We start from the raw sequence: 15,993 nt of genomic DNA, 5'->3' as shown, positions 1-15,993 counted from the left end.
CAGGTACAAAGACGTTTGTCTTGTTGGACCGGTCCACTAGTTCTGAACACAGTGCACAAAAAGGTAAACTCGCCTCTGGTACTGAAAACTAGCCACACAAAAGTGAACACACCTGTCCTTGGTGCTGAACACTATCCACACACTACTAAACATACCTGTCCCTGGTACTGAACACTATCTTTTTCGCACAAGCCTATTTAGACAAGATTTATGGGGAAAGTTTGAACACATACATCACGGTGCTAAGTTTGAGTACACGTGATGTCCTCACGTACTTTGCTCAACCAATGACGATATATAACACCGCTTGGCTGAACGATACTGTAGTTTTACAAAATCTCGCATGGTGTCGCTTCTGTACGGTGTATCCCAGATGTCATCGCGAAGTGGGTCATTTTCACTTCCGCGTTGCCGAGGACGCAAACACGACAGACACTCTGCGTAACCAACGATTTGGAATAGGACTATACTTGTCTTTATAGAAGCGAGTAGAAGACCTAAAGTCTTGCTTTTCTGTCCCATGTATCTGGGTACACCAATTCTTCCCCTAACTGTTCAAACTTTACGCGTTGTTGTGTTTGTTTACCAAACAGAATTCGGTCTGTGCCCCCCTCCCCCTTTGGCAACTTGTCGCTAATTTTTGAGGTCCATAAAACTTGTAGCGATGGATCTGATGGGCAGAGACAGTATCCTGCAGCTGAGGGACATGCTGCAGGCGGCAGAGCCACAGGACGACAGCAGCGACGAAGAGGTAGGAGTGTCAATCTCTCAATATGGTGATTTTTTTTTACTAAAGACAAAGTAAAGTTGTTCTTGTTGACAAGAATATTGATAGAGCTTAATTTTCTGTGAATGTTTGCGTTTGGGATGCAAGTCCAAGAACGCACTCGTGTGGAAAGTCCACTAAAGCAATGTTGATGCGAGTTATTAAGATATTAGTAACGATATTAAATACAATAGTTAAAAGTGATTACATATGTAACGTTATATTGAACTTTATCATTTAATGTTATTTATTTTACTGTAACAGCTGACTTCTCATCAGCCAATGGCAAAGATGGGCCCAGCAGATGTTGGACCAAAGAAAAAAGCTGAAAAGTCAGGTAAGAATTTTCTGAAAAGGTTTACGTTTTGATCCGTTTTGATCATGAATGCAATAAAATTTTCTTGTCAGAAAAAGTTATACTCCCAAATGCAGCATTTATGCATATGTGCTTAATTGAATTGCCTACTCATTTAGAATCATTTTGATTGGTTATAGCACGAATCAATTTGATTTGTAGTAAATCTTACACCTATAATATATCAATGGGAGTTCAATATTAAAGAAGTCCCTATGTTTATCATAAAAGTTTTTTTTTTAATCCAAACATTGTCAGAAACAGATCTAACGTTATATAAAAGGATTTAACATCATGTAATTCAAGCAGACTCAAATACCCCCACGCCCTCAATATTTTGCTATATGGAATAACCGATTGCATGTCCCATTCCCATAGCTCTGCCCCCCACGGCGCCCAAACCCCCCACCAAGGACATCTGGGACGAGGAGGAGGTCGCGACAGGTGCAGAGTACGAGGACGTTCTGGACCCCAGGCCGCAGCCCGAGTGAGTTTAAATGACACAAAGTGTTCTTCATCAGTAGAACACTTTTACTTAGTTGTATGACAGGTTTACTGTAAATGTATTTAAGTTTGAGGGGATTTATTATATATAAACTTCGTGGTAACGGGACAATGCATTGTTCGCGGTGGTTTTGAGTTTGCGGTAGCGCCATGCACGGCAGTCACATAATGTAAAGGAAAATATTTGCAGTGGTTTTGAGTTTGCGGTGAAGCGGCCAAACAAAAACAGCGAACATAAAACCACCGCAAACATTTCTGCATTTACAGTATTTCAAAATACAGCAATGCTGTCACAGGTATATATGGCAGCCAAACAGCTGAATTGTGCCAGGACATTACAGAAATCACAATCAATTATCACTTACAAATTCATTTTGAAGCATATTTACAAGTAGAAAGGCACTGGAGGATTGTGGCTAAGAACAGGTAATCAATGTTGTGACAATAGGTCGTTAAAGCATTTTAATAGTGCTAAGTGTTCCCTTCGGTGTCTGTCTTTTTTGTCCCTGGAAGGACGTTTGCTACTCGTTAAATATGCGGACAATAATCAAAACTTATGACATTTTTACCGATTCATCAAGAGTTCCATATATCTAATAATATAATTAGAGTTGACTCTTTCTTTCTTTTGTCACAATTGTAGGTATGACGTGGTTTTCAAGCAGGCTGTGACGTCAGAAGACATGTTCTTACAGATGGGGAACAAGAACTTGTCTTCAGCCAGTTGTGAGGACATGGTGGTAGGTACAGGCTCTATTGCAGGGGATGTGTCCAACCAGAATAAGTGATCTATGTTACTTTAAAATGGTTATCAATACAAGTATTCATTTTATGGAGAGTAATACATTGAGTCATTAACATATGGACTTCATTATTTTCATAAACTTCATTATTATTTCCTACATGCACATTAGGAATGTCATTGTTCGAATATCTTCAGGTTAAAATCAAACTTCCTGGTCACAAGTCTTCAGAGGTGGAGCTGGATGTCACCGACAAGTTTTTAGACTGCAGAACACCAAAATAGTAAGTACTCACAGTCTCTAACATGAGGCTAGCTGTGATCCCTCTGACAGAACGCCCTCTGACAGAATGTAGAGAAACTGCAGTGCTCACTTTGGCAGAAAATAAAGTTTGGGAATACACATATCATGCACTTGCACACCCACTGTGAACCACTCGCACATTCACACACACACACACACACACACACACATGCAGACAGACACACTAAATTTAGACTAGGAAATTAAAATGGATTTGTCCTCCTTGCTACTGATAGACAAGGCGAAAAAATATGTCACACCCTTAGGAATGAAGTACAAATGGTGCATTTTATTTGTTTCCCATGTATATCTAGTATAATAGTACATCATTTGCATTTATCAAAATCAGCAGAATGTATTTCTTGTAACATCCTTATATGCAGGTGCCATCCACAACATTTTTGTTCATGTTGTGTCTCTGGCAATAAAGTCCTTTATATAAAGGCATCATGAACTATTGGATGCCAATAAAATCACTGTTCTGTTTGTCCCTCCCCAGTAAACTTGGCCTCCACCTGCCCCACCCTGTGGACAGTAAGAACGGCCGAGCACAGTGGGTCCAGGACCAGGAGATGTTAGTCGTGACGTTACGGATGGTGCGAGACCTGGACTTCATCAACTTCTGAATCTTCCTCCTCCCATCACAAGCAGCTCATTACCTTGTGATACTTGTACATTTAATACAGATTAAAGGAATTTGTATATGAAGAGAGGACCAATATTGTCAATTGCACTTCAGAACATAATGACAAAGGAATGCTTTATGCATTATTGTACATTGTCTTACAACCTTTTTATGATGTGATTTATACAGTAATTTTTTATCTATGCAATGATAAAATACTACAAACAAATACAACTTCTCACTTAGGATGACTTTATTTCAGCTAGTGCCTTTTCAGTGTTGTTGTAAAAGTGAATAGAATTATAGTTCATATGTATTTCAATCAAAGCCTGTTTCCATTTCATAAATGGGGAGGGGAATATTTGTAACTTTTATGGACAGAAATGTGTTGGACAGTTCCATTTTATAAATGCAGGGGTTGTCAGAATAGCTGTACATGTTGGATTTGAAAGGTTCTAGCTTATGATGAGAATTCTGTGTTCTTTAAGCTAACAGAAAAATATTTTGGAGTTTTGGCAATGTTTAGCTTTGTATCAATATGTGAAATACAGTTGTAGCAGTCGTTAAAAGGTATGGTTACAAAGGTGTACTTTTAGCTTTCATCCCTCTCAGGTGTAAATTAAGATTTATGTTTCTCTGTCTACAAGAAAAGTAAACATTTGTTCTGGTTCATGTTTGAGTTTGAGTGAGTTTATTTGTGATCCAGTCTAAATCATGAGACAAATTATCTGACTCAAATATTTGAGATGTCGGATTCGGTCATGTCCGTACATATCCGCTCAGTGACACTTTGTGTGACTTGGCTTATTGGGACCAGTGATTGAATTATGAAGAAAGTAATTTTGTTCCGGGGTAATGGCTACAGGTTTTGGGTATGTGTGGTCATAACTCAAATGTCAGGACATTGACTATCGGCGCTGTCTCTTTTGTCATGGTAGCCTCCGTTGCAGTTTTCATCTTAGGGAATGTGGCATTGGTTCTCGATTTTCAACATTGGTTAGGTTCTCTTGTGCCGGGAAATGGAGTTTGCCGAGGAAAGGGGTTTAATTTTGTCGTGGAAAGGAGTTTACCCCGTCTGGCGACAGCTCTATTCGAAGACTGAACCGGAGGCTACGTCATAGGCCGTCCTACGATTTTCATGTCGAGGAATTTTCAAGCAGCTGCAGGTTGTGACAGAACCAACAGCCGACAAGGATCTAAGACAGTTGAGTTTTGTACGACACACTTACGACTATCCCAAAACGTCTTGAGTTTGCAATCGCACGGCGATCGTACGACAAATGTGACCAGGCCTTAATCAATCAATTTATTACCGTTGATATGCGTACAATACAATCTAATATTTCCATCACCGAGTGTCATGAAGTTGAACAAAAATCCCTCAGTTGTGGCAACCGCACTGTGAACTTGGTATTTAGTTTAATCAATTCGGAATCGATATTCAATTAAATCCTTGGTACAAAAGCTGTTTACAAAAGTGTGAACAAAGCGGCCTTCGTTTATGGTGTTTAAGAGATAACCCGCTGACCTTAACAAAAGTGTTATCTGGACATGAATGTACTTTAGACACAACATGATATATGGTGATTAACTATGATTACTTTGCTGACTCATGGTTCCCTTTTAAAAAGGATAAATAAAGTTCCTTGTGAATTTTCAGAAAAAATGTTTTAGAGAAGTTGATTCAGAGACGTGTGCTTAAGAGTCTTGATAGATAGACCAAGGGCGTTAGTTATTTAACGTCCTTGGACAGACATAACGACATGAAACTGAATTATTCTAATCTATAAAACACTGACTTGCGCGCTGAGAACAACATTTCAAGCAAATGCTAGTTTTCTGAGACCGGCTTTACGCTTTGATGTGGTCATGGCAAAACTTACAAACTCAGGATGTTTGGGTCATTGCAAAAACGCTGAACTTCGTCAGTTTTAAACAACAACAACAACATGTCCCTCAGCTTTTCCTGTTTTTGTTTACCCATTTCTTTAACGGAACACCGTTAGTAGGTTTTGAGCAGCGTGGAAAGCATCTGACCACGTTTCCCAGTCAGGCCGGTTTGGTTTTAATCTAAGATACTTGCAAGACGCCTTAGTTCCTGACAAAAGACCTGTTATAGGATTAGCCTTGAAGATGTTTGGTTAAGTCTGTATTGTTTCTTTCTACGCCAGTGAGAAGTGCTTGAATCGGGTTCAGCATGCGTGAAAATCTTCACCAGAGCGCAAAACTTTCACCCTTCAAAGCGCCGTAAGAACTTGAAGGGTCACAGGTAGTCACACCGTGCACCTGTAAGCTGGCCGCGATGGCTAAATGGAAAAATATCCTCATGAAAATAGTTGCTGTCAAGACTACGGAACGTTTAATTGGTCTCTGTTGTACTTTCGCGAGTTCTTTTGTTCCAAGTAAAAATGTCCTCGGTCGTAGATTATATATTGAAAACTTTTGTACTGCGTTTCTTTTCTTCCGAGCTTACTTTCCCTGATTCGTGTGTTTGTCCCGTCTTTTCTTCTTAATGCCGATTGACTACTTAATTCGTCATTGTCTGCATAACAAGTGAGTCAAAATAAGCCGTCCAAACAGGCATTCATACACTGTTGACTCGGTGCTATAGGCCGCGGAGTGTATTTACACTGGTAATGGACAGCATATTTGTTTAGCAGCTCTAAACATGTCGCGAACCGATGCGGTCGGGTTGGGATACTAACGTCACATTCAGCCGGGGGGACCACTTTTGCCTGTATATGTATACCGTCTTTGGACATTTCTTCAGCTTCGCCACGTCTTCAGTGAAATCTTCATCTAAGACAAGAACAGTATGACGTTCGCTTCATACCACAAATCTGTGATACAACGAGACAGAAGTATGCCGTAACTCCTGTAAACTCTGTTCTCACATGTGACCCCCCTGGAAAAGTACGTGAGGCATATACGGCAGAAAATCCGCGCTGCCCAGTCCCAGCCCAGCTGTGTTGCCTGGATACACGTGGAAACTAACAGCAGCAGACGGTTCTCTTCTCTGACACAGGAACACAAGTGAGTTAGATTCCTTTTCTGCTACTAGTATACCTTTATAAGACTTCTTCCAACGGTTGATGTGTTCTGTTGGAGATATGCCTGTTCAGTGATATGGATTGATCTTGTCCAACACGTTAGAAGCAAACACCACGCACACCGTCAGGTGAAACGTTTATATCGCCACCTTGTTGTAATAGCTGCCCGTTACGGTCTTGGTTACGTCGCAGTTCGGTAACGGTACGTTTGATTGGCTGGCGGGTATGGCGAATTATGTTCGGTCCTGGTAACCTTAATTTAGCTTGATTTGAACAAGAATGTCCGGCTTGTGAAGGTATTTTGTCCCAACGGTCCGTATAAACTCCCGGGAGTCTTGATAAACACTTGTCATGATAAGGTTATCTTAGCAAGCAAAATGATGAAATAAACATTTGTCTGGCAATCATAGCAATCGTCTGTTACAGGCATGTAGTTGGATGGAAACATGGTTGTCGAAGCGAAGACAAGAAATCTTGTCAGATTTTTATCCACTCAGTTTAAACTGTTTCTAGACCCCGATTAAATATGTTGTCTATAGGCAGCCGCACGGTGTTGCACTGAACTTGTCCTTTTAAAACAATTTAAGACAATTTGATAAACAATTTGGTAATAATATGAACTAGCGATGTCTCGCTATTTATGATTTATCTATTCCGTGTACACGCGCAAATTTATCAACCTATTATAACTGACCTGATAAATGCTACGTTCGACAGTCTTCAAACGTTAACGTGTCATAAGCTTGCAGTTCTATTTGCAAACCCTTATCGAATATTCTAGTACAATATCAGTCCATAATATCTAGGTTTACAGTTTTCATTTGTCGCACCCAAAGAAGAATTACTAGTCATACGTAAGACATGACGTCTCAGTAACGTTATATATTTGTCTTTTGTGCCGCTATAGACTGTATAGTGCAGCAACAATTCCAATTTTAATGAAGACGGGCGTCTTATCGTGATGATATGATGGTCTGATTAAAAATTCATTGGCAGGGATATGAGAAAAGGTATAATGAGCAAGCCGGATTTGAGGGTCCAAAATTAGATAATACTGTGGCCCTAGTGAAAACTGTTAGGGATATTATGATCATGGCCTTTAGGTCAGTGTAGTAAAGTGGTAGGTCCATTAGGACCATTAGTTGCAAAAGTTAGAAAAAAATGATCATTTGAAACCCTTAAGAGAAAAGTTGTTTTTGTGGGTTTACTCCCAGTAGTCTCGTTGTCAATGGACATTTGTGGAAACATCTAGTATTCTCTGCCCTTAAAACCGTTCGAACAATGGTTAACCTACATTCACACATTTTCCTTTACATTCAACAGTCAATGAAGTCCCAATTGTCTGAATCCATCCTATTGTCCCATTCGCTCCTCTGATCGCAAGAAGAATCTGAGTTTTCTGTGTTTGGTTTTAAAAAATTCACGATCTGTCTGTGGTGCAGACGACTTTCAAAGACCAACTACCAATCAGAGCCGATGGACTACCTTGCCCACGACTCACAACCATGGTCTGGAGAAGGTCGTAGTCGCAACTATGTGTGAAAGAATCTTAAGATACACAGCACTATTGACATTTTACTTATCACAAAGGCCAGGTTCGGGCAAAGACCTCTACCCTACATCCTTCTGTTGTGAGTGACATTTTTAATAGCCCTGGTGGATTCTTGAGAGACATGTACAAACGTATCGCTATTTTAGGAAAGTATTACCCGTACCTGTCACAGTACGAACTCATATGACCACCGCCAAGTGTGTTAAATCCCAAACAAATGTTTACATGTTTGTACAGGGTGGGTCAGAGTTATTACACATCTCGTTCAATGCATGTGACATCTCTTATCGTTTGCACAAAGTTTTCTGAGAAGCCAGCTAAGAATGTATTACTCTTACTTGTAACAGTACGAACTCATATGACCACCACCAAGTGTGTTAAATCCCAAACAAATGTTTACACGTTTGAACAGGCTGGGTCAGAGTTATTACGTTCTCGTTCAATGTCTCACATCTCTTGTTTGAACAAAGTTCTGATCGCAAGAAGAATTTGAGTTTTCTGTATTTGATTTGTCAAAATTCACAATCTGGTGTGCAGACGACTATCAAAGACCAACTACCAATCAGAGCTTGCTCGCGACTAACTCGCAACCATGGTCTGGAGAAGGTCGTAGTCGGCTATCAAGGTTTGACAGGATCTTTAGATACACAGCATTATTGACGTTTTACTTATCACCAAGGCCAAGTTTGGACAAAGACCTCTACCCTACATCCTTCTGCTGTGAGTGACATTTTGATACCCCTGGTGAATGCTTGAGAGACATGTACCGCTATCGCTATTTTAAGAAAGTATCGCTATTTTAAGAAAGTATCACCCGTACTTGTCACAGTACGAACTCTTATGACCACCACCAAGTGTGCTAAATCCCAAACAAATGTTTACATGTTTGAACATGCTGGGTCTGACTTATTACACATCGCGTTCAATGCATGTGACATCTCTTATCGTTTGTACAAAGTTTTCTGAGAAGCCAGCTAAGAACGTATTACTCGTACGTTGTCCGACGTTGTACGAACTCATATGACCACCGCCAAGTGTTTGAATCCCAAACAAATGTTTACATGTCTGAACAGGCTGGGTCAGAGTTATCACACTTCTCGTTCAACGCCTCAAACGTGTGGCATTTCTTATCGTTTGTACAAAGTTCACGGAGAAGTCAGATCAGTCGCCAGGTGGCCGTGTGTAGTCATTAATCTTGATGGGAGACCAACGCGGGACCGTGTGGGACTGGCGAACAAATAGCGACACCGGCGTGAGCATCGGAATGCATAATCATCGGTGACATTGTGCACGTGCTTGTGACTTCATTTCCTGTGTTATAATTGATAAATGCTAGAGAATGCAATTAGAGAAGAAAGACAGACAGAAAGAAAGAATGACTGAATGAATGAATGAATTAAAGAAAGAAAAAGACAAAAAGTAGCTTGCAAATAATGCTTAATGTGTATGCTGGTTTACTCCATGTGGTGAATTATGTTTAAGACGAAATCTGTTATATCTTTCTGATATGACAAAGGTATCTTCTGTCATTCGATTACCAATAACAAAGCTGTATCTTTTGCAAATTGTGCCTTTTTTCAAATCTAGGTTCAGATTTAGGGTTCATATGAGAGGTCGTCCATTATACAAGGTTTACGAAGCGTAACCGACAAGCAGTTGCCATTTACAGGTAGTAGTTAGGTAATTTATGTTTGTTGGACGTGACTTGCATTAAAATCTTCCTGTTTGTCAAGTTTGTCTTGTTTACACGTTAAATGATCTTAAATCTTACAAAAATATCAAACCAACCGTGTCAATGGACATGTTACTCACAGTCGGGTCACGTAACTTCGTCCAAATTGTGTGACACTATTGTTTAAAAACAGGTGCGTCCAACCAAATGACACAGTTATGTTGCACAACTTCTGCGAAACTGTGTCCTATGGCACGTAAAAGTAAAACAAGTAAATAAATCCTGTGGTATGTACCTAATTATAGCCCCTGTGCCCATCACAGGAGCACGAGTGACCGTAGTTTGTGTGTACAGGCGGTCGGAGTGCCGCGAGGTGTAGTTTGATCTTCGCAAGAGGCGTGATTAGAAATGTGTAGAGTCATTGACTGTGAGGACAACGTACTTTGATCACCTGAGCTCATGTACATGCATGCGATGTCACTTAGGCCAGGCGATGCTAGAGCACGTACGTATTCAATCTTACTTCTGATGAAAGAAAAAATCGCCATATACGGCGTTATCGGAATTTTTGTCACTGCTGAAGACAGCGATTTGATGGTTTTAAAAAGGTACGTGTGTGCATCTAGTAGAGGTGTTTTCCTCGTTAGTTCCTCCTAGCGCAAGCTGTACTAGTGTCTAGCTGATCGATTCCGTAAGCATTCTGGACTTCGCTTGAAGTAAAATAGGTCTTCAAAGATGTCTTATTAAGATGTAAGAATCAGCATACACGGGGCAGAAAATGGGAACTGTTACAGAATGTAGACGATTTACGTCAAACGTCGCGTACGGACGTCACAGAAATGTACCGCATAATTCCAAGCCATACCAAAAAGTCGTTAACAACTTTAAAGGCAACGAAAAGACCGGAAATTAGAATTTATTATGACAAGACGGTGTTTTTTCCTCTCGCTTGCTTTCTGTCGTAATGTTACATGAGTTGTTGCACGTAAGATATCCCTATTCATACCTTTTCTAAACAATAGGAGGCCATTTCTTAGTATCCCAACACTGAAGGCATTCCGTTTGATGGTTTGAATATAGTTAGAACATGAAACAATGGGCAAATAGGGTCGCTCCGCGCACAAGGCGAAGCAGTGGTGCTACAATATGGTACTATGAAAAATGTGTGGTTCTATTTCATGCTAATGAGTTTATAGTACCACACATTTTTTATAGTACCATACTTTTCTGCACTATGGAGATATAAACACAGTAATTGAAGGGCTCTGATTGGCTGATGGGTAGTGGCCATGTTCTAATCATGAGTAGTGCGTTTCAGAAGTAGCCATAATCGTAGCGTCTCTTTTGAGCTAGATTGCTGAAAACGTTTGGAAGGTTCTGTTCGAATTCATGAGTAAGATGACGGTAAGTGTTAATGTATCATCCTGTATAGAGTTAGAAAGAAAAGAAGGCCTTCTTCGTAATGATACCAATACTCTTAAAAGATGTTGTTGGAATCATAGTTTTTACACAACAACAGGGACAACAATCGTAAGGGTTTCGAATTTACATGACTGTTCTACTTTATATTGGGGAGGGTTAGGTTTTTAGAAAATTACGAAGGAAGACCTGGGACAACCCCCCTTTCTGACAAAATGAAATCGTCTTAACCTCATTCCTACGTTTTCTCGTGAGCCACACAACTCATTCACGTACTGAAAAGGCGCTTATGTTATTTTGCCAACAAGGTCTCCGCAAGCGATTAAGGGATTTGAAGGTCTTAAATCCTACTCTGAACTCGTTAGACTGCTTTGTGATCGGGTAATTGAGTCTTTCTGCTGATCCCCTCGCCCATTCACCCGCCCACACCCTGTGGCCAGGCGTTAGTGTAGTTCAGGCATTCCTACAGGTGGATTATTCCCCATGGACACACCACGCCGCCATGTCCAACTCAGAGACTTGCTGTTTCTCTCTGGAAAAATGTACGCATCGCCCCAGCTTCTTCTCGTAGTCAGTTGAACTGATCAGTCGGACTGAAGTCATGTTTTGGTGAGTTGTTGTGGTAACGCATTTTGAGAAGGAAGTTTGTACCTGATATTTTGCTTGATAAGTGTCTTTTGTGTGTGTTTTGTCCCCTCATTGAGTTCAAGAAAAGGGCAATCTGTTGTTTTCACCCTGAGACGACAACGACTTGATCGTGCGATTTTCGATGCTGCTATATTTGTTCAGGATTTTAACGCTGGATTAACTACTAGTACTCATATTTTGATGTGTCTTTGTGCATTTTAATTTGTACTGTGCATGGAAAGCATGGCTAATTGAAGAGTAGAATAGTACGTAGTACTGAATAAATGCCCCAATCTTAGACAACAGATACTGTTAGGCTTTTGCATAATTTGTATCAATTTAAGAAGCTTAACCAGGTTGTCGATTTGCAACGCCGTTCATTGAAGATTTTTTTTCTACCGTCTTTAACCTCTATTGAACCCTTTACGTGTGCCATCGGCATCATTAAGGTGAACCAAGAAAGGTTCAGACCCTTAAGTTCAGACCTTGGAGGTCGAACAAAGGACTTCCTGTTGATCAGTACATGTTGACGCAAAACCCATAAATTAACAAGGGAAGGACAAAGGAGGATTGTCTCATCAGTCTACAATTAGACGATACAAATTACCCCGTAATGACCCATACATTGACTCGTACATGTATAATAAAGGTGCCTATGGGGTAAGTGTTTTTACAGTAGTTGTCGAGACGAATCATGCGCTTTCCGACGCTTGAAAACAGACAGTAAGCAAGGTTTCGTCATGGCAGGTGTATTTCAGCTTGGTATCCGGTCGTATCTTCTCTCATCTCCGCAAATATGGCTCGTTGTATTAATCAAACAGCTGGAAAAGAGAATGCCCTCTGTATCATTCATTCTATAGCTAGTGTTCTTAAGTGTCCATTTGCCTTTACTTTGTTTATTGCACATACATATAAAAGTTACAATCGCTGCTATGGCTAACGTACGACTTTTATGTTACAGTGAGATACAGCTCTGAAGCGTGAATTTGCTGGACTCTTGGTGTTACAGCTCAACAATCCAAATGTAGTGCCTAGTTCAAGACGTTCGGAAGGAAAACTTTAACGCAAGGACTTCTCGTCAGCAAAGATGCTAGAAGAAGGAAGAAAACATGCATGCGAATAAAAGCACGTTTGAGATCCTGCGGGAGAACTTCCTGGGCAGCGAGAGCATGCTGACCGCTGTCGGGCAGGACTCGGCACGGGTCGCCCGCACGGGGGCGCAGTCACAATCACTCTTCAGTAACATCATCTCCGAGAAAAGGAACCTCGGCAAAAAGGTGAGGACATCACTTGGATCTACTCTGTCTTAGGTTGTCGTAAATAGATAGTTGTTTCTGTTTGTATTTGTTTGAATTGTAAGAATGTCAAATGTAAAATACCTTTTTCCGATGTATCAGTTTTGTGTAGCCTGCTATGTTTACACAGTCTAGAAGGTGGCAACTGTAAGGTCGGCCACTAGGAGCACGATTTTAGTCAGGCTACAGTTTTGTGTAACTTGCATTTCCTTCAAAACCTCTATTACTTTAAAAATGTCCCAGTGATGTAACTAATCATAAATTGCGATTATTTTACGTCAGTTCAAAGAGGTTCTCCCCAAAACGCCATTGTTCAATTCTATCAAGAATGCACTACACTAAATATTACTTCTGCACAAATAATTGGGCTCTTTGAAATGCAATATTGTACACCAATGTTTGCACGTTCCCTTGCCACAGCTGGATACGTGGTACCGCCAGCACAACAACGCCATGGTACAGATGAACCGAGACCAGCGCCCCCTGTACGTTTCCCTCATGAAGACAGCCACCAAGCGGAAGAAGCTGGAAGTGGAGCGGGAGCGGCGGCGGCAGGAGCGAGCCCGCCAGCTGGCCAAGGAGCTTCCTCCGATCTCGGAATCTGCAGGTAAACATAATGAACTTTATTGCTCAAACATACCTTTGCCAAATAACAAGGTTTGTTATGTAGAATGATGTCTGTAGACAAATGCGTTACTCATTTCATTTTCTTTATAATTATATGCTTGGAGTTGGTTTATAAAATTTCAACATTGATTATGCAAATTAGATCCCAAGGTACCATTAATCGATATCAAATTGTATCAAGCATTACTTAAGCTATCAGCATACCAAAAATCATGATGATCCTTTGATCCATTCTCGACTTATTCTCTTTCAGTCTTAAATAAAATACACCCCTTACTCTCTTCCCTCTTTCTCAGTTACATATGTGACAACTTTGATGAAAGTACTATAATGAAATGCAGTGGGTTTTTGTACTTTTCCTAATTGATTAGGCAAATTAGCTGTTGATTTGCATAATTGGTATCTCATTATTTAGGTCTTCACTTACGCTACGCAACCCCTCAGCTCCAAAACCATAACTCCACAAATGTGCATTTTAGTTGTATGAAACTGTTCAGAAGTCACCCTCAAGCTTAAAGCATCGAGAAACAAGTACCATTTCCACCACCCTGTCACAATTGCAAGGGGGTAGGCACTACTTCTAAGTTTGCACAAAGCCCACCATACCACATATTTATCTAGAAAATTTTATATAATATTCCCTGGAGAATCCCTTCTTTACTTTTTTGTAGACAGTCAATGAAAACATATCTGGATATATATATCTTTCAACCACATTTTTAACAATGTACATTATGTACTTATTGTCTAACTGTACCTTAGCAAGCCGCTAGGGGGTCCATTATCAAACTTGACCTTCGTTTCCCGATCCCTACCCACCTACCAAATATCATCAGGATCCATCCCAGGCTTCTCGAGTTATGCTGTTAACACACAAACAGACACACAAACACATCCAAAACCTAACCTTACCATTCTGGCAAAGGTAAAATTGTCGCAGTGGTTTTAGTCTATTGTCCAGGTTTGTGCGGCAACCCCTCAGCTCCAAAACCATAACTCCACAAATGTGCATTTTAGTTGTATGAAACTGTTCAGAAGTCACCCTCAAGCTTAAAACATCGAGAAACAAGTACCATTTCCACCACCCTGTCACAATTGCAAGGGGGTAGGCACTACTTCTAAGTTTGCACAAAGCCCACCATAGAGTCCATTCCAAGACACCATGCGGATGTTTGTTGCCATTGTTTAGAATTGATTTTAAAGTTTTGTAATTATATGTCTAGGACATTTGATACTTCAGAAATATTCTTAACACTGTTTCAACTTTATAAATATTTCCCTGGTCCTGTAAAACTTTGGAAATATTCATGGTGTGAAATTGGATACTTCTAATGGTTTCTAAATAATGATAACAGCATTCTACCATTTTCTACCATTTTCTACCATTTTTTGTAAATGGTTCGGTGGGCTGGGAAGATAGCAATTCACACATCCTTGCAAAGTATGGTTGGGTGCCATGCAACAATGGCCCACCACAAAGGATCCACCAGTGCCCAGCAGTGAAGTCTAAAAATATACAGATGCAACAATAGGGGCTTACTTTTATGGGGGCAATAAACTAATTCTACCATTTGGGCCAGGTTTACCATTTTTTGTAAATATTTGTAAATGTGAAATAATCACAGAGAGGTTTCACAATTATTCTAAATAAAGATATTTTTGTACAGTTACTTTCAAAATGTTTCTAAAATATTCAAAGAAATTCAAATAGATGAGTATTTTCTTAGTCAATTTTTTGAAAATAATTTAATTATTGTGGCTCAGATATTCTTTTATTCAAAATGATTTAGACTAATTATAAATATCGCCTAAAAACCCTCATGGTGTCTTGGAATGGACTCTACCACATATTTATCTAGAAAATTTTATATAATATTCCCTGGAGAATCCCTTCTTTACTTTTTTGTAGACAGTCAATGAAAACATATCTGGATATATATATCTTTCAACCACATTTTTAACAATGTACATTATGTACTTATTGTCTAACTGTGAATTCAGACATCCATAGAAAAAAGTAACCGATATCGTTTCAAATTTCCCTTACGCCTTGTAACCTGAATTCCTTACAGCTGTTCATCAGTTCATATTCAATTTGATGACAGAGTGATAACACGCCTACTCACAATAGGGGATGTGTTGAAAAGTCCGAATGTTTGAAGCGTAGCCACAACTTGACTGTACATTAAATATATGTAAGTCAATTGGGAACAATGTCCCAAGCTCTGCTCTACTACCTCATGTTCCTTGTATCTCTATGTACACCCAAAAGATTTTCCACAAAATCACCTCCGTGTAATTTCTGCTGGGCAATTGTCTTCTGAATTAGCTCTGCCCCAAATCTCACAACCATATGATATAAAAGGTAAGATACATGCTCTACATAGTTCAAGCTTCAAAGTTCTGACTCTTTGGAGACAGACTTGAATGCATGAAGGCTTTGAGACTGAAAATG

At 39.9% G+C, this 15,993-nt stretch overlaps 2 protein-coding genes across 3 annotated transcripts in view; both read left to right on the top strand.

The window, feature by feature from the left end:
• Positions 1–394: 394 nt before the first annotated feature.
• LOC118418874 (dynein assembly factor 6, axonemal-like) lies at positions 395–3,968 on the top strand. Its single transcript, XM_035824991.1, has 6 exons — positions 395–751; positions 1,031–1,103; positions 1,500–1,608; positions 2,269–2,365; positions 2,566–2,651; positions 3,171–3,968. The coding sequence occupies exons 1-6, from the start codon at positions 665–667 to the stop codon at positions 3,295–3,297; spliced, it is 579 nt and encodes a 192-aa protein (XP_035680884.1). The 5' UTR covers positions 395–664; the 3' UTR covers positions 3,298–3,968.
• Positions 3,969–6,177: 2,209 nt separating this feature from the next.
• LOC118419903 overlaps positions 6,178–15,993 on the top strand; it is a 13,658-nt gene continuing 3,842 nt past the window's right edge. The window contains exons 1-3 of one of the 2 annotated variants that reach the window (XM_035826558.1): positions 6,178–6,329; positions 12,578–12,893; positions 13,332–13,518. In XM_035826558.1, coding sequence (XP_035682451.1) covers positions 12,726–12,893; positions 13,332–13,518 — 355 coding nt within the window. In that variant the 5' untranslated portion in view covers positions 6,178–6,329; positions 12,578–12,725. Of the gene's footprint in view, positions 6,330–11,228; positions 11,599–12,577; positions 12,894–13,331; positions 13,519–15,993 lie in introns of those variants that run through there. The other variant, XM_035826559.1, reaches the window with a different exon arrangement.

Source organism: Branchiostoma floridae, chromosome 7 (genome assembly GCF_000003815.2).
Source record: "Branchiostoma floridae strain S238N-H82 chromosome 7, Bfl_VNyyK, whole genome shotgun sequence".
Taxonomy (NCBI): Eukaryota; Metazoa; Chordata; class Leptocardii; order Amphioxiformes; family Branchiostomatidae; genus Branchiostoma; species Branchiostoma floridae.
Note: the sequence above shows the minus strand (reverse complement) of the source record. Positions and strands in the feature narration are given on the sequence as shown.

Bases quoted from the DNA above. Each gene is read 5' to 3' on its own strand.
- LOC118418874 (XM_035824991.1), top strand. From the start codon at position 665: ATGGATCTGATGGGCAGAGACAGTATCCTGCAGCTGAGGGACATGCTG. The intron at 1,609-2,268 runs GTGAGTTTAAAT...TCACAATTGTAG, and splicing joins GACCCCAGGCCGCAGCCCGA to GTATGACGTGGTTTTCAAGC. The intron at 2,366-2,565 runs GTAGGTACAGGC...GAATATCTTCAG, and splicing joins CCAGTTGTGAGGACATGGTG to GTTAAAATCAAACTTCCTGG.